Source organism: Typopeltis vanoorti, chromosome 5, assembly GCF_054136105.1.
Source record: "Typopeltis vanoorti isolate ZY-2024b chromosome 5, IOZ_Tvanoo_1.0, whole genome shotgun sequence".
Classification (NCBI taxonomy): domain Eukaryota; kingdom Metazoa; phylum Arthropoda; class Arachnida; order Uropygi; family Thelyphonidae; genus Typopeltis; species Typopeltis vanoorti.
In genome coordinates this window covers 12,926,702-12,944,151 of record NC_143553.1, presented here as the reverse complement: position 1 = coordinate 12,944,151, position 17,450 = coordinate 12,926,702, and the positions used below count along the sequence as shown (strand labels likewise).

The window sequence follows — 17,450 nt, the reverse complement described above, 5'->3', positions numbered from 1 at the left end:
CAACGGAGCCATTATTTTGGCTTTTGGAATTTGCTTGGGAGTAACGGGGGTAACAGCAAAATTATGTCCCTAACTTAAGCACTAGTGGCTTCCCTGGTCAAGGTTAACGATGATAAATTCACAATGATGCAATCTGTTTGTAACTGCAGTCGTTGTGTAGCATTGTGTTGTTAGAGAATTTCAAATTTTCTCTGATGCCGGTTTTTAACTTTGATGAATTCTTTTTTCGGTGTTGCATCAGAGATGCTGTCCAGGATATCCCACAGTTCCAGGTTTAAAATATTAAATAGTTTGTCACGAAGGGTGTTGATGGATGAATTTATTTTAGATAGCTCCAGGCGAGTAGTGTTTATCTGTTCCCTTAATAGTGCTAAACTCGCTTATTTGTAAATGCGCTGGCCTTTGGCTGAGTGAAATTGGTGTCTTGGCACCTTTTTAAGATGGCTAACCCGTTCAATTGCCATGCCAATTTCAATTTCCACTTACCGTATTGTCATGTCTTGCATACGATATTGTCTCTGTGAAGAATCCTCAAACATGGGGGAAAGCTGATGTGTTCGTTGTACATATTGATTAATTTTAAATGAAACCCTCGAATTATTAAAGTCACACTTTCCCCCAGTTATTCAAAGTACAGGAAAGGTAAAATATACAATTAGATAGGACAGCAATGGGCTCCCTTTCTTTCCCCTTAGACAACTTCTACATAGAACACTTGGAAAAGCTAGCTATCAATATAGCCAATTTGTTATTTGGTCACATGGCCCAGACACATTAGATACATTCTTAGTGCATTTAAATAGCCAACGCCCAAAAATGGTCACATGGCCCAGACATGTGGCTAATGACTGTCTACGCCTTCCTGGATACACTAATCACACAGCTTCCAGATGGTTCCTTATCATTCTCAGTTTATAGAAAACCCACACGTACAGGAAGATATTTACACGATCAGTCACACCATCACCCATCTCAACAATATGGTATCCTAAAAACATTAACCCACTTTGAGAGCAATTTGTTCCAATGACATTACTCTCACTGCTGAACTCACTTACGTCATACCTTCTTGACCAATTGCTATAATCCCCCATAAGATAGACAAAATACTAAATGCTCCCCAGAAATCCACCCCACTGTCTACTACAGAAGACTACAACAAAACTGTCACCATCCCATACATCCCATACATTCTAGATATCTGAAAAAATATCTAGAATGCTTAATAAACATCAATTATACACCATATTTAAACCGCATGTGAAATTGGCAACTCTCATCCATTCACCCAAGGACAGAATCTCTCCTTTACCACATCCAGGAGCCTATGAAGTGCCCTGTTCGTGTTACCATAGTAACACGAACAGGGCAAGCTTACTATGGACAGACAGGAAGAACTGTGGACATCCTCCTCAGTGAACATAAAAAATATATCCAGCACTATTGCTATGGCAAGTCAGGTCTAGTAGACCATGCTTTAGATACCCTTGCACACAGGATCGATTGGAAAAAAACAAAAGTGCTGAAAGAAGCTTTTATAAGTCAGAGCAGTTGTTCCTGGAATCATCAGAAGCCTTGAAGCATACTCCAAACCTCAAGTATGGCTGTATAAATTTGCCAAATATATCAGTCTGTGTTCTTATCTATACCTTTAAAATTAATCAACACTTTTCACATCTTTGCATCAACACATCTATGCCCTTGAAAAAATAGCTGTATTTTTGCCTGCAAAATGGCCTAAAACTGCATCTATCACCTCAGTGTCATTTGCAAATTTTCTTCCTCGAAGGTCTTTCTTCAGTTTCAAGAAGTAGTAGTAGTTGCTGGGAGATAGATCTGGGTGGTCAGTCTCCTGGAAGCCACAGTCCTTCACAGTCCTGTGTAGCCTTTGTAACAACTACACAGAGAGTTGAAACTGGTTCACTAAGCTCCTCATGGATAGTGTTATCTATCACGCATGGCGTTTTAAAATCAGGAAGAATTTTGTATGTCAGGCCGGAAACTTTTGAAACCTACCTCGTATTTCATCCTCTTAAACATGACATTATGTAGAATATGACTACACTGGAAAGGGGAGATGAGGTACTGATGATAGGTGAACAGGAGATATATGAGGAATTAAGTTAACTTGATGTGAATGAGGCTGCAGAGCTTGATGATATCTCACTGCATGTTTTGAAAGAATGTTTTTCAGGAAGTTAACAAAACAATAGTGTTTACATACTTTTTTTTAACATGCTTGGGCCAAGTTTGAAAAGAAGTGGAAAGAGATCAAAGTTGTTTTACCCTTCATAAAGTGAAAAGACTAAGGGTTTGATTTACAGGCTAATCTCAGTGTCGGGAGTTGTGGCTAGAGAGGTTAATTGGGACCAAGATTCAGAATTTAAAAACAGCAGCATTCTTTTTGATGGGCAGCATGGGAAAGGAATATTATATTCCTTTCCCATGTTTCCCATTATATTGGACAAGGGAGATGTATGCATGGTGGTATATTTAGATTTTGCAAAGGCCTTGGATAAAGTGCCACAATAACAAGCAGCTGGTATTAAATAAGAAGGAAGGTATGGTGTGAATGGGGGAGCAATAACCAAGAACAGCAAAGTCACTATTGGTGTATCCCAAGGGTCATACCACTAGTGATAAATGTTTTAGGATAATTCCTAAAATGGAATATCATTGAGAAAGGCTTCAATGGTGATAAACAGTGGTTTGCAGATAATGCAAAGTCGGGAAAGACTATGAAGATTAAAGTAGATGTTATAGACTTGCTGAATTGGCAAATGAGTGGGGTTGCCAGCTCAGTATAGCAAAGTGTAATGTTTTAAAATTTGGGAAGCATAGATAAAACGTAGGACATACAAGTTCGTGAGGGACATCTTAGAGGAAATGGAGGAGATGAGTGACTGAAGGTATTGGTGGACTAGGACCTGAAGTTTTAAGGATACTTCTAAAATTGCGAGGCATATTGGATTATTGTAATGATGCAGAGGACAACTGATATTTAGAAGCATAGATATTATGGTTCTTCTATTGTACAAGGCTTTGATCAAACAACATATAGATTATTGAGCACAGATTTGTGCTCATGTGGGTTTCAGAAGGATGCTGAGATACCGAAAAGAGTTCAGTAGTGAAGAAAAATGCTGGTGTCTGAAATGTGATTATGTAAACAGATTGAAAGAATGTTTGTTTCAGTAATAAAATACTGAGTTGGCGTATTGAAAATAATTATAACAGCAAAGGAAAACTTGCGTAAAAAACTTTATTAGGGTAGATTTGCTTTAGTATTATAGGCATCATCAGAACAAGAACACATAAAGGCAATTGAACATTAACACACAATTCTAAAAAAATGCACCACTTAAGATAAGATTTTATAAGATAACGATAGCAATTTCCTAACTTATTTAAACACACACACAATATAAAGTTAGCATTTTTTAAATCAGCTAAACTTTCCTATCTCCCACAGAGGGATAGATGTAGACCATCAGATCTGCTTCAGTTATGACAGTGAAGTAAAGTTTCACACATCTCTTTATAAAGCTGTTCTATGAGGAAACAACTTTTATGAAGAACTGGTTCCAATGAACTCTGTTTAGTGTGATAGCATGCTCAACAAGTCCAGATTGTTCAAGCTCATGGTATTTAATGTACGACTTGTGTTCTTCTAGCCGAATAAAAGCAGATATTTCTTGTTGTCCGAAATAAGATAACTCACAAGAGCAAGGAATCTGGTAGAGCCTAGATAATTGAGAGGGGGGGAAGCTTCTCCTTAGAAGTGAGAAAGGTGGAGATTTTCTGATGGAGCAAAAGGCACCAAAAACATTCACTAGTTTTAAAACTTTCACTATGCGTTCACTAATGCCTTGCACATAAGGGATAGGGATGAGAGTTATTTCTTCTGTATTTTAAGAGGTAGAGATACCATAACTGTTAAAAGCTCTTTTGATGAAAGATCCTTAAAACCATTAAATAAAAAGGTGGAATTAATGTTGTAATTCTTTCTATAACAGTTCATCTGAAGAACATAAGAATGGGCACGATGTACTAATGTTTTAGTTCCAGCCTTTTGACTAGGATGGTGATGAGATTCAGCATGGTTATAACAGCCTGTATGAGTGTTGGTCCAAAAAACTGAAAAATGTAGGCTACCACGTGGTTGACCAAGAATTAAAAGATCTAGAAGGCTAATTGCTTATTTACTTCTTCTAAGGTGAATTGGATCCTCGGACGAAGTGCATTTAACTTAGAAAGAAACTGCTGTGACTCAGAGGAAGAGGCATTCTAAATTGTAAAAGTATCATTCACACATCCAAACCATTGAATATATCTAGGTGAAATGTTAATAAGTTGTTTCAAAGTGTTCCATGAAGCATTTGGCAATAGCAGGAGAAATAGGATTACTCATTGCTATTTCTTTGATTTTTTGATATACCGTATTTTACACCTTATACGACGCTCTTTTGTTGTACCTAAAATTTATTTGAAAATTAGGATGCATCTTATAAACCGCTGCATCTTATACACCAGTGTGTGTTTTTTATGTATAAGTAGCTATGGTTCGTCATCGCTTGTCTGAATTATGGGATCGGTTTGAATAGTTGCACAGTTGTTAAGTCATGCATTTAAACTAGTAATCAATACTTTATTATATTTAATTTCTTTTTATAACCCATGGATTCTTCAAAGCACAGACATAGCTATACGATTGCATTTGAGCATAGTGTGATTGAGTAAACCAAAAAAGAATGGCAATAGGGCAGCAGAGCAGCATTTTGGACCTCCGCCTACAGAAAAAAATGGTACAGACTTGGAGGAAACAAGAGCAGCAATTAATAGAAGCAAATTCTAAAAACACAATTTCTGCAGAAAACTAGTAAAATGGCCAGAAATTGAAAATGAATTAAAAACTTGGTTAATGGATCAAAGAAGATTGGTACAAAAATGATTATTCAATGAGCAAAATTATTGGCAAGAAATATCATTAATTTTACAGGGTCGCCATAATGATGCTTTAGAGTAGGGAAGTGAAATGATTTATGCATGCATGCAAAAATGAAAATATCACAAAAAGTGCCAGAAGAATTCTAAAATAATAAATTCACAGATTCATCATAAGTGCTAGAAAACAATCCACTTTTTAACTTTCACCGATAATAGTTTCACAGCTAATATGGATGAGGTGCCTCTGACTTTTGACTGCCCTCAAACAAGACTGTTGACTCCAAAGGTGAAAAAAATATTATTGTTAACACTTCTGGTCATGAAAAAACCCACTATACTGTTGTTTTGTTATGCTGTGTGGATGGAACAAAATTGCCACCTTTTTAATTTTTAAGAGGAAAAACTTTCCAAAGGGGTTTACATTTATATTCATCCAAAAAGATGGATGAGGAAGGGATGAAGTTATGGATAAAGAAGGTGTAGTCCGGTTGTCTTCACAGTTTTTGAAGTTGAAAGTTTATTTTTCACTTGGTTAGACTATAATAAATTTAGTTTAATCCTTTATCCAGGTGTGAGCAAACAACGTTTGCACCCAAAAATATTTAGTCCTGAAGATATTCTCAGGTGCAAACTTTGCTTGCTCACACTTGGATAAAGGATTAAACTAAATTTATTATAGTCTCCATAGTTTACACCAGAACCCTACTTTGTTAGTATGTGTGATCAGTTTAGATGCCATAAAACCAGAGCTATTAAGAATGAACTTCGCAAAATGAACACAAAAATAGCTGCAATTCCAGGAGGACTCACCTCCGCACTTTATCCTTTAGATATATCAATAAATAAACCATTTACAGGATTTATGAGGGCAAAATGGATCAACTGGATGCAATTCTCTAAATTTTGAGGAAAGAAATATCTACAGGTAGGAGAAAGAAGGCCACAATTTTGCAGTGTTGTGAATGGGTAAAGAGATCATAGAATGAAGTTCCTGAAATTATTATAAAATCTTTTCAAAAGTATGGCATTAGTAATTCTTGTGATAGTACAGAGGATGACTTATTATTTCAACACAGTAATGACTCAGTATCTGATGGAGAATCAAGTTCCAAAAATTTTGAGAGTGAAGATGAATGAAGATTAATGAAATTCATAAAAATTATTTTGTTTATATTATTTATGTATATAGAGCCACTGTAGCTCAGTCAGTATAGACGAAGCCCTTTGGTCAGAAAGACCTGGGTTCGATTCCCGTCAGTGATGTGAGGAACCTTTACCTGGTCTCTTTTGATGAAAGGTGAGTTAGCCAGTCTCATACTGAGGTAGGGGGCTTTTCATCCAGAAACTTCAGTTTTTCGTTGCCCAGAACAGGCAATCCGGCCCCATGATACCCGCATCTACAGACATAGGACACACACACACCGGGAGGCATAGGGCTAACCACCTTATCCTCGAGTTCCGGTTGCAAAGTCCAAGAATAGTTGGAAGGTCGCTAGTTAAGTGCCTATTAGGACCACTGATAGGATTATATATATTCTTCTTCTTCCACCGTCTACTTGGTAGGCCTATTAGTCTGTTATATAACTTTCTTAAGCCCTTCTAAGTTGTACCTGTCCTAAGGATAAGGTGACGAGCCCTATGCCTCCCAGTATATTCTATGGCTGTAGCTGTGTGTGTGTTCATGGGGCTGATTTGCCTGCTTATGGGAAGAAAACCCCCAGATAAACTGAGGAGATAAACCCTACTGTCCATGCCCAAAACTGGCTAACTTGGCTATATCTGAGAAAGATCCTTAAGCTCCTCACATCGGCGATGGGAATCGAACCCAGGACACTCCTTTCCCAGGCATATGGTTGCGAAGTGCATAGCCACTAGGCCAACCGTGCAGACACATATATATATTATTATATGTTAGATTTTTTTTAATATTTGATGATTTTTTTTAGATTTTTTAAAATTTTTTATTTTTAAATCTAATAAACAGATAATACATATATTCAAATTTAACCCTGCAGAGGTCGTGGCTGATCTGACAGATACAAATTGTTTTAATTAATATATATATATTCTTACACATATCCAGGTATAGCTTGGAGGTCATGATTAACTATGCATACCTATATTACGAGTGATATTCCACACTGTTTATGCCATCAGTTTAGTTTAACATGTGTTATGTAAAGGTTTGTGATATTTGATAGTAAATTTTATCTGAACGATACCGCAAACTACGATGTCATTATAGTATTGGTTTAGTTGTTGTTGTTTTTTCTTTGTTTCTTTGTTCAATAATTTCTAGATTGTAAGTGAAAATAAAGAAACCATCATATATTATATTTGCATTTTTTTTTTAAAGTTTTATCGCATTTCAGCACATACTAGTAATGAATGTATCTCTCGGATACACACGACCTAAGCTGCACTTTTTTTCGACCGCAACCTCCACAGGGTTAAAATTTAAAAAAAAAAAATTACATGAACAAATTCATGAATCATTCTTTGTATTTTTAAACCTTTTAAAAAAGGTTTTAAACCTTTTAAAAAAAAAGTTTAAAAATACAAAGAACCCTAGGGTTCTTTGTATTTTTAAACCTTTTTTGCATTTACCTTTTTTTGTACTATGCAAGCCTTGAGAAAGCTAGTCAACTAGCGAAACCGGTAGGCAATTTGTAAGAGCTTAAGTATGTTATAAATATATGGTCTATGTAACAATAAATCTTTATTTTATAATACTTTATGAACAAAACATGTACAATTTAAATAATCATGGCTACCTATTTACTCATGGATAATGTGAGAGTCTTGTAAGCATTAAAATATTTCACATGAAAATAACCGCTTTGATGAATTATGAAGAGTAAATCTGTATGCTGCAGTGTAGTAATATTCATTGTTAAACCACTACTAATTTCTTGACTGGAGGGTGAAAATTTATTTTTATTTTTTTTTTATTATTATTATTTATTTTATTTATGGGCATCATCTGTAGCTAAAAGTAACAACCCTTTGAGTGGAAAGACGTGTTCTTGAATCTTATCTAAGATAATATAAAGCATCTTTATATGAAGAATCTTTTCAGTTGAAGGTGAGTTAGCCACTCTCATTTGATGATTGCAGTCTGTTTTCTCCTGAAAACTCTGTTTTTACTTCCCATAATAGGCAAGCTGGTTAGAGATCACACATTAATAACAGACAAAACTAAATTTGCAAAGCATACAGTAGCTTCCCACAATTGTCATGACCTGTTTTCAGTGACCTTTCTAGAATCATCTTCCAAAATTATATGAAACGTTATTGATGTAATTAAAGCTGAGCATTTGCTAGTTGTGATTTCAGTGAACCATTAATGCAGCATTGCATTAATGGCACTGTTTCAAGGAATATTGATATTGTACAGTAAACTAAGAAATCGGTAATATATGTCAATCCAAAAGTAAGTTACGATTAACATATCATTAATTTTTGCAACAAATGCAGGGAGTTCAGGAATGCAATATACTTGTCAGGAGTGTGCCGACCATATGTGCAATGTGTGCGACGTACACAGGCGCCAGGATAGCAAAGGTGCCAAAGAGGAGGAAATACTTTAAAAAAACGTTTTTTTAAAGTGATTTTTTTATTGGAGGGGGGGGGGGGATAGGGACACCAACTAAAGTTTTGCACACAGGTGCCGGACACTACTGGCGCACCCTAATACTTTTTTTAATGATACATAAGTCATCTTTTTTAATTTTTTATTTTCTCATGTTATATTATGCTATACAGTACTTAGAATAGTTTTCTTATTTTAAATTTAGCCTTCAAGATATAGCTTCTAGCACTATAGAATTTTTTGTGTGCCATGCAAGTTTAGTGAGACCTTTAGGAGATGAAGGAAAAATGCGACTTGCTGCTGATTTTGCCCAAATGGAAATGGCAGTTTCTCCTCTTTGTCAAAGAATTGGAGATCTTGGAAAATCATACAGAATGTTAAGGTCTTTTCGTCCTTTGCTTTTTCAAGCTCCAAAACACATTTTACAGTCACCAGTTGTTGGTGAAGTCATTCCATGTTCTATTGTGCTACAATTTCTCTTTGCACGTGCACCCAAAGAATTGAGATCCCCACATGAGGTAATTTTTTTTTCCTTCAGATTATATCATATTAAAATAAGTTATATGTTATTCCCATCAGAATTAATGGAACATTTTTCTCAAATGTGCTATGTTTCAGGTTTCACCTTTCTGTGTAAATGCAGCAGCAAACAAATTAATCCATACACTCACATTATAAAGAAAACTTTTAATTTTGCAAGAAAATAAGTACAACAATTAAACTCCAACTTTACCTAATAATTTATACCTACTCCTCTGTTCCTAATAAATTCATTAATTCACTTAGGCATGTACTCTACCAACGTAGAACACATTTTTCTTATTTCTGCATTTCGAAACTATACTTTATAATGGATTGTATTAAGTTATCCTTTGTATCATAATTTAATTTTTCAAGTATGGTTTTCACTATGACCATCAAATATTCTATTGTGTCACAGGCATTATTGGTCACTTAAGCAATTAGATATTGTGGTTTTTGAGGAACTCATTAATTTTTTTGAACCCATCCCTTCTGGATCTGTGGGACCACTCTTTTCTCCAGTATTTTTATATATTGGTTACTTTTCATCATACTGGTGGGCAGGAGACGTGTTCTCAGCCACTAGTTTGCAAACATAGGGTACTTGCTCTCCTTGGGCAAAGAAATGGTTCTCATCTGAGAATATGATCTAACACTTCTCAACAGGCCAATATTTGTGTACTTTTACCCACTGAGTCTCTTTTTCTGCATAGCCTTTGTCAACAGTTGTTTCTTCATGTGTGTCTGTGGGCAGTCCTCCCTGCTTCAAACAATCTTCGATGGACTATCATGTCAGAAACATTAATCCCACTAGCTGCTAAGTCTCTATTTAAATCTACAGCAGACAAGTTTGGATTTATTTTGCTTTTCCTAACTAAGAAACAATCTTGAGTAACTATGGTTTTCCTTTTTCACCCACATTTTCCTCTTCTGTCAGGAGAAAAGGTACTTGTCTTCCTAAACCTCTTTAAAATCACATTAATAGTACCCAAATCAACACCACACTCATTAGCAATTTGTCTTTTAGTCATGGATGTGTGCTGAGAAAGAGTACATATTTTTGAATGCTTTCTTTGAGATGTATTCCTTTTATAGCTACACAAAATGAATAAAACATTACAAATGTCAACTTGGTTACACTGTTAAAAATATACGACACTATTAATAAATATCGTAGAGACAGTTAAAACACTCAGGACTCACCCAGAGTAGTGAACTAAAATGAAAACCAAAAATAAACCAAAACTAAAATTATTGTAAACTGAAACAAAAACCCAAACCAAAAAGGTGATGAAAATTCAGCTTGAGCAGATTAATTTGTTCATTTGGTACATTTGGCATAACTAAAAATAAAGTTGGAATGTGGTATTGTAATTCTCATATTATAACCACACTTGGTTATAAAAGACTTTGTCATGATCACTGCTTCATACATTGTAGTTTTATTTATTGTTTAGGATCTTTAAAAAATAATTTAGTAAAACTCATTAAAAGAGCAATCTGTTGGCATAAATAATACAAAGTAGATTGCTATCTGCTTGACTAGTTTTATAAACTTTACAGTTATTTCAAAAAAGTCGTTCATTTCTAATTCAAATACAAAATGCAATACTGTTAACAAATCACTTTTTTCATTAATTTAAAATATTTTGTGATTGGAAGGCGTCTACATTGGATAGGACAATCTGTCCAATGTGATACAACTATTGGTAGTCTTTCAGTTGAATGCTGCACTGTTCTGAACTGTACTCAGAAAATAGTGTTTTTGTATAATATTGTTTAGTTACTTTTATTGTAGTGTGTATATTTTGTATATTGGAATATTTTGTGATGAAATGTGCTGTTGATTTGAGCTATTTATTTATGGTCTGCTGTCAGCAGTGATAAATGCTTAGAATGGCATGTTTAGCATTATTATTATTATTATTATGTGACACCTCCAGCAGTATCATGAAAAGTTCAGCTTAAACATTGAGTTTTGTGTTTGACTTTTCCCAATTGATACACAGTGAAAATTGTTTTGCTGTGAGGATTTTAATTAATAAACTAATAGCTACTAATTCTGTGGCATCAGACCAACATTACAGAGTTATATTGGACAATGAAATTTATAAATGTTATAATTTTCAAATCATATAAATTCACATTTAGAATTAAGTGACATTTATCTCTCATAATATATACACGGTACTATCAAATAGAAACTGGACTAGGCTAATGAAATCTTGAAAACTTATCCATTTAAATTTAGATTCACCCTCCCTTCAAAGTAGTCCCCTTCCGAGTTCATGCAGTAATACCACTACTTTCGACATGCTCCAAACACTTCATGGAAGTATTTTTGTTGAAATGCATCAAGCACCACATTTGATTTGTCTTGGATCTCCTTAATGGTGTCGAACTACAAGTGCCTCTCAGAATATTGAGTGGCACTTGTCTTTGTTCTAATTTCACGTTCATGGCGAAATCACAGAATGGCACAAACACATGATAAGAATAACGTACATTACACCAGTTCCAGTGCACACAGTTCAATGCCACGTGGCAGGCTGACTCAACAATGTCCATGCACTGATACTTCTCAGCATGAGACTAACTCAATCTGTCACCAAGTATCCAGCACAGTCCAATTTCTTTTTGATACACCTTATATGTTGATCCCATTCATTGGAATTAGAACATGTGGTACAGAGGAGGGATGGAAAAGAAGACTTTCATTAATCTTTTCTTGAACAGTTGGAGATTGTAGTTGTTGGAAAACCTACAATAAGGGCTATTCCAAAAGACAAAGTAGATGGAAGAAAAATGGAATAGGAGAATCAGATTTGGTGTGATTACATTTGTACTGAAAAGGGATATGTGTAGCTGCTCCTCTTGTTTTAAGGTCCCTGCAGAAAGAGGAAAAATGATGATTGCCAGTTTAGGGGAACAATCAGCATGGACGTATAGTAAAGACAGAGTGAAAAAGTGTAGCTGTGAGATGGAGGTTGGTGAGAGAATAATCATCTAGCAGAATTGGTCCTCTAGATAGCATCAAAAAATTTTAGGGAGGTTTTAGGTGCAATCACAGTAATAGAAAATTAATTAAAATTACTATATATTATTATTATTATTTCATGGGCACCTGTATGGAGTCCAGAGATTCATCATGGGAGATCCAAACTGTCCACATAATATTTGTCATACCTCTCCTTGAACCCATTATCAGAGACCAAGCACTCACAACTGACTCTGACAACCCATTCCATTCATTCATGATTCTAAAAGCAAAAAATCCACTCCTCACACTCCTATTTAACCACACTCTAATTCCGACATCCAGGGATGACCTCTTGTTCAGAACCATCTAATCACGTGCTGAATCGTTTCCCCCTGCATCAACCCTTTAAATAAATTCAATGCTTCTATCACATCCCCTCTTTTTACCTCTCAATCAAATTCTGCAATCCACACACGCCATTCACCATCTTAGTCACTCATCTCCGAGTCTTACTACTTTCTCTTCCTCAAGAAACCCAGGTGACCAGACTGAGCTCAATAATCCAGATGTTGTGGGCATGTCAAGGTCTTAAAAGAGGAATAACAACTCCATATCTTTATATGTGAGTGTGTTCTTTAATAGCCAAGTAATCATATAAGCTACTTGTGGCAACCTGAGCGATATGCCCTCTACTCTTCAACTCTCAATCTACTGCCACCCCCAAATTCCTAGATTTATCTATTTCCAGGGATACAGTTCCATTGATGTGGTACACAGCTTGTAATTGATTTATTCCAAAAAAATGCATAAATATACACATCTCCAATACTTGAAAGCCTATTTAAATCAACCTGAAAGCTCTTCACATTGTCTTGATTACCCAATTTTGCATCATCAACAAACAACTGAATATTTCCCTTCAGATTATTTCTTATGTCATATATAAAAAAAAAAAAAAAAAAAAAAAAAAAAAATTAAACAGTAGTTTGTCCTAGCACAGAATCTTGTGACACACCACTAGTCACCAGCTTTCTACTATATTCTGTAATCCATATACCACTTTTTGTTATCTGTCCATCAGCCACCTTCTTATACACATAACCAGTGTTACAGCCATCTACATTTGTTTTAATTTGCATAATCCATGTGCTATTCTGGCAAATGCCTTTGCAAAATTATTGTGTAGCCATTCCCTTTATCCAACTTAATTGTCACTTTGTTGTAAAAAAACTGAGTAAATTACTAAGGCATGACCAACCCTTCACAAAGCCATGCTGTCCCTCAAAGCATATCCACCAATTCCTGAATTCTCTCCAACTTGACCAGTACTTTTACCATCACGCCTGAGATGCTGATTGATTTATAATTTGCTAGAACCTCCCTTAATCAAAAGGACTATTTTGTCCTCTTTCCACTCCCTTGGAACTCTGCTAGAGCTGAGACTTAGTGCTTAGCCAATGATATTGTCAGTTCTCTTACACAATTTTGTAAAACATGAGCTAATATATCATCTAATCCAACAACTGTATTTACATTGAGATTCTTCAATGTCCTAAGAAACTCCAATTCATCCATCTTGGTTCCCAAATCAGTCTCTATCCCATATGTCACAGCAGTAACCTCACTTGGATGCACCCTTGCAAAGTGGTCACTAAGTAACTCAACTATTTTATCAATTTCTGTCACCTCATCGCTATCAGCACTTAGTAAGGTGTTATCCTTCCATAGTTATTTTTCCTGTTATTTGCCATGTAAATAATGAAAACTTCTTTATCTCCCCACCTTTATCTTTAACACGTTCGCTGCCACGCTACTTCGGCATAGTCTGTTCCCGTACGGCGAGCAATTTCACTTCTTCAAGGTCAGTACGGTAATCTCGTTGTCGGTGGTAAGCGTCCTACGAGTATACTCATAGTTGGCTTGTGCAGAGCATGTACCTTCTATGAGAATACACAGTTTTGATGCTAGCTCCACAAGCCAAGCATTTTCACTTCTTCAAGGTCAGTACAGTAATCTCGTTGCCGGCGGTAAGCGTCATACAAGTATACTCGTAGATGGCTTGTGGGGTTGGTTTACGAACTACGAGTATACTCGTAGTTGGCAGCGAACGTGTTAATAAAGCTTAATTTAGTTTAATCCTTTATCCAAGTGTAAGCAAACAAAGTTTGCGCCTGAAAATATCTTCAGGACTGAAGTAAGGTGGTATCCCTTGGCAACGCATAGCAAAGGATTAAATAAAGGATTTAAACTAAATTTATTATAGTATAACCAAGTGCAAAATTAACTTCCAACATCTTTCTCTAAATCCAGAGTAATTTAATAATAAGGTGGTACACTGGTTGGCAACTCATATAGGTAAATATGACCTCTATTGCTTCTGCGTTAGTATCACCACTCTGGGTCTGCCTCCCACTGACGAGACCTCAATAAAGATCGAAACCAGTTTGGATAGTGGCCCTTCCCCTAATGCATAGCAGTATACATGTTCGCAAGGAGATGTGCTTTGCATTATGGGAGATACTGAGAAAAGGAGTGATGAGAGCTTGGTTCACCTTTGCTATGAGTTGCCAAGGGATGTACCACCTTACTTCAGTCCTGAAGATATTTACAGGCGCAAACTTTGTTTGCTTACACTTAGATGAAGGATTAAACTAAATTTATTATAGTCTAACCAAGTGCAAAATTAACTTCCAACATCTTTCTCTAAATCCAGAGTAATTTAATAATAAAGTGGTACACCGGTTGGCAACTCGTATAGGTAAATATGGCCTCTCTATTGCTTCTGCCTTAGTATCACCACTCTGGGTCTGCCTCCCACTGATGAGACCTCAATAAAGGTCGAAACCAGTCTGGGTAGTGGCCCTTCCCCTAATGCATAGCAATATACATGTCTGCAAGGAGATGTGCTTTGCATTATGGGAGATACTGGGACAAGGAATGATGAGAGCTTGGTCCACCTTTGCTATGAGTTGCCAAGGGATGTACCACCTTACTTCAGTCCTGAAGATATTTTCAGGTGCAAACTTTGTGCGCTTGCACTTGGATAAAGGATTAAACTAAATTTATTAGAGTCTACCAAGTGCAAAATTAACTTCCAACCAAATTACTATCAATTTTTAATCCCGAGTAAGTTATTACATAATTTTTTCTATTTCCTCACAGTTGCAATTTGAATTTGTCCTGCAATTCCAATCATGCAATATTAATTGTGCAGTGAAGTTCATTTTGCCTGTTGTATTTCACAAATTAAAATTTACATATTTAGTTTTTGAGACATTCAGATTGAGTTTATTTGACTGGAACCAATTTTTTATTTTTAAAAGATCAGCATTCGCTATGGATAGTGAATGCTGATCTGTTTGGCTGTGCCCGTAGAGAAAGTTAGTACTGTATCATCTACAAATGTGATTTTACTGTTCATTTAAGATTGCAGAAGTCATTGATGTAAATATTAAATAAAATTGGTCCTGAGACAGATCCTTGTGCTAAAGGACAGGCTACTGTTTTGGAGCTGTTATAGATGTTGTGTATTTTCACAATTTGTGATCTGGCATTTAAGTAATTTTTGAACCAGTTTAGGGCAGTACTTTGTATTTCTATGACTTCTATTTTTTTTTTTTGTATTAAAATTTCATGTTAAAATTTTAAAAGCTTTGTGTATATCTAAAAATACTGCTAATACTAGGGAGGTATAAACTGTTGGTGAAGTTCAGTAAAGTATGTTTTCCACTAAACTTTTCCCTGAACCCAAATTCTTTGATAATAAGTTGTTTTTGTCCAAAAATTTTATGAATCTAATTTTTACCAATTTCTCTAATATTTTCAAAAAGACCGGTAAAAGGGAGATCGGTCTGTAATTTTTCCAAGTTATTTTTTACAAAAAATAACAAAAAATCTACAAAAATTTCCATTTTTGTAATTCGGTACAACTATTACCTTCCTAAAATCCGATGGAATCGCCTGTCATCAGTGATATTAAAAATATACATTAGGGGTTCCATAATGTACATTTTGGCATTCTTTCCCAAGTTAGTGTTGAAATCATTGTATCCTGTTTAGGCTAGCAATAACACTCTTGATTTAGTTTTCACAAATAGGGAAAAGATATATGGAGTTATCAATTCTCTTGGGAGTGCATTTCAGAGGGATGGGTTTAGCATATTTCAGAATGCTTTCACTGACCATGGCAAAGTGATTATTGAATTTTTCAGCTAATCCTGTCTCCATTTTCTCTATTCTTATTTATATCTTTAAGTGTGGGAAGGGTTTGTTTGCTTATGTCTTTGCTGATTAGTTTATTCACAAACTTCCATTGTTTTCTGGGGTTTCCTTGGCATTTTAGGAATTCATTTCTGTAGCATTCATTTTTACTTTCTTTTAATTTATGGTGTATTAGATTTCTATGTCCGTGCGGTTAGCCTAGTGGCTATGCACTTCACAACCATATGCCTGGGGAAGGAGTGTCCTAGGTTCGATTCCCGTCAGAGATGTGAGGAGCTCGAGGATCTTCCTCAGCTATAGCCAAGTTAGTCAGTCTTGGACTTGGACAGAAGGATTTTTTCCCTAGGTTATCTGGGGTTTTTCATCCCACAACCAGACAAACCGGCCCCCGTGAACACACACGAATACAGTCAGAAATATATCGCCCTAGGCGATGCAGCAGAGGAGTGGCGAACTGGCTGCATTAATATGCCAGTAAACTCCTCATTAGGAGGGGACTCAACCCATCCTAGATGGATGAGGATAGGAGGAGATTTCTATAGTGCTTGAAATTGTTTTCATAATATTGATTGTGTGGGTATTTTTTTAAACTTTTTATGTACGTTATCTCTAATTTTTATGTAGTGTCTGATTTTCTGTGTAATTCAGCTTTGGTTTTTTCATTTTGTCTATTATATTAACATTGATTCTTTTATTTTATTATTTAATATCACAATAAATTTATGATACAAGAGGTATCAATATTTGTTTCTGTCATTATCTCTTCCCCAGAGACAGTGCTCAAGTTATGCTTCAATACTCTGCAGTCAATTATTGTGTAGGAGATGTTTTCAGTTGTACTGTCTCTGTGCTGTACTTGCAAATGCACTTTAATACCGATTGAAAAGTGATCTGCGAGAGGCTGGCACAAAACTGCTGCTTGGATTTTGTTTCCACTTAAAGTTCTCTCAAATAAATGATCTATATGCACGTTCCACCACCATTGAATTCTCTCATGGGGATATTAATATGTTTTCAAGTCCATGCATGGCAAGTAAATGTAGATAATCTTGAGAGAAGCTGCTATTCCTCAGCAATCAATATTCATATCCCCAATTATGAGAACATTGTCGCTTCTGATCTCATCTAGACTACACTTTAGTTCTTGTATAAAGTTGGACTCTGTGTAGCAATGCGACCTATATACAG

General features: G+C 35.6%; 1 protein-coding gene across 1 annotated transcript in view; it reads left to right on the top strand.

The window, feature by feature from the left end:
• The window catches only part of fws (Conserved oligomeric Golgi complex subunit 5 four way stop), a 574,187-nt gene that overhangs the window by 506,184 nt on the left and 50,553 nt on the right, over positions 1 to 17,450 (top strand). The window contains exon 17 of the mRNA XM_090393051.1: positions 8,745 to 9,057. Within this exon, the coding sequence (XP_090249177.1) occupies positions 8,745 to 9,057 (313 nt within the window). The remainder of the gene's footprint in view (positions 1 to 8,744; positions 9,058 to 17,450) is intronic.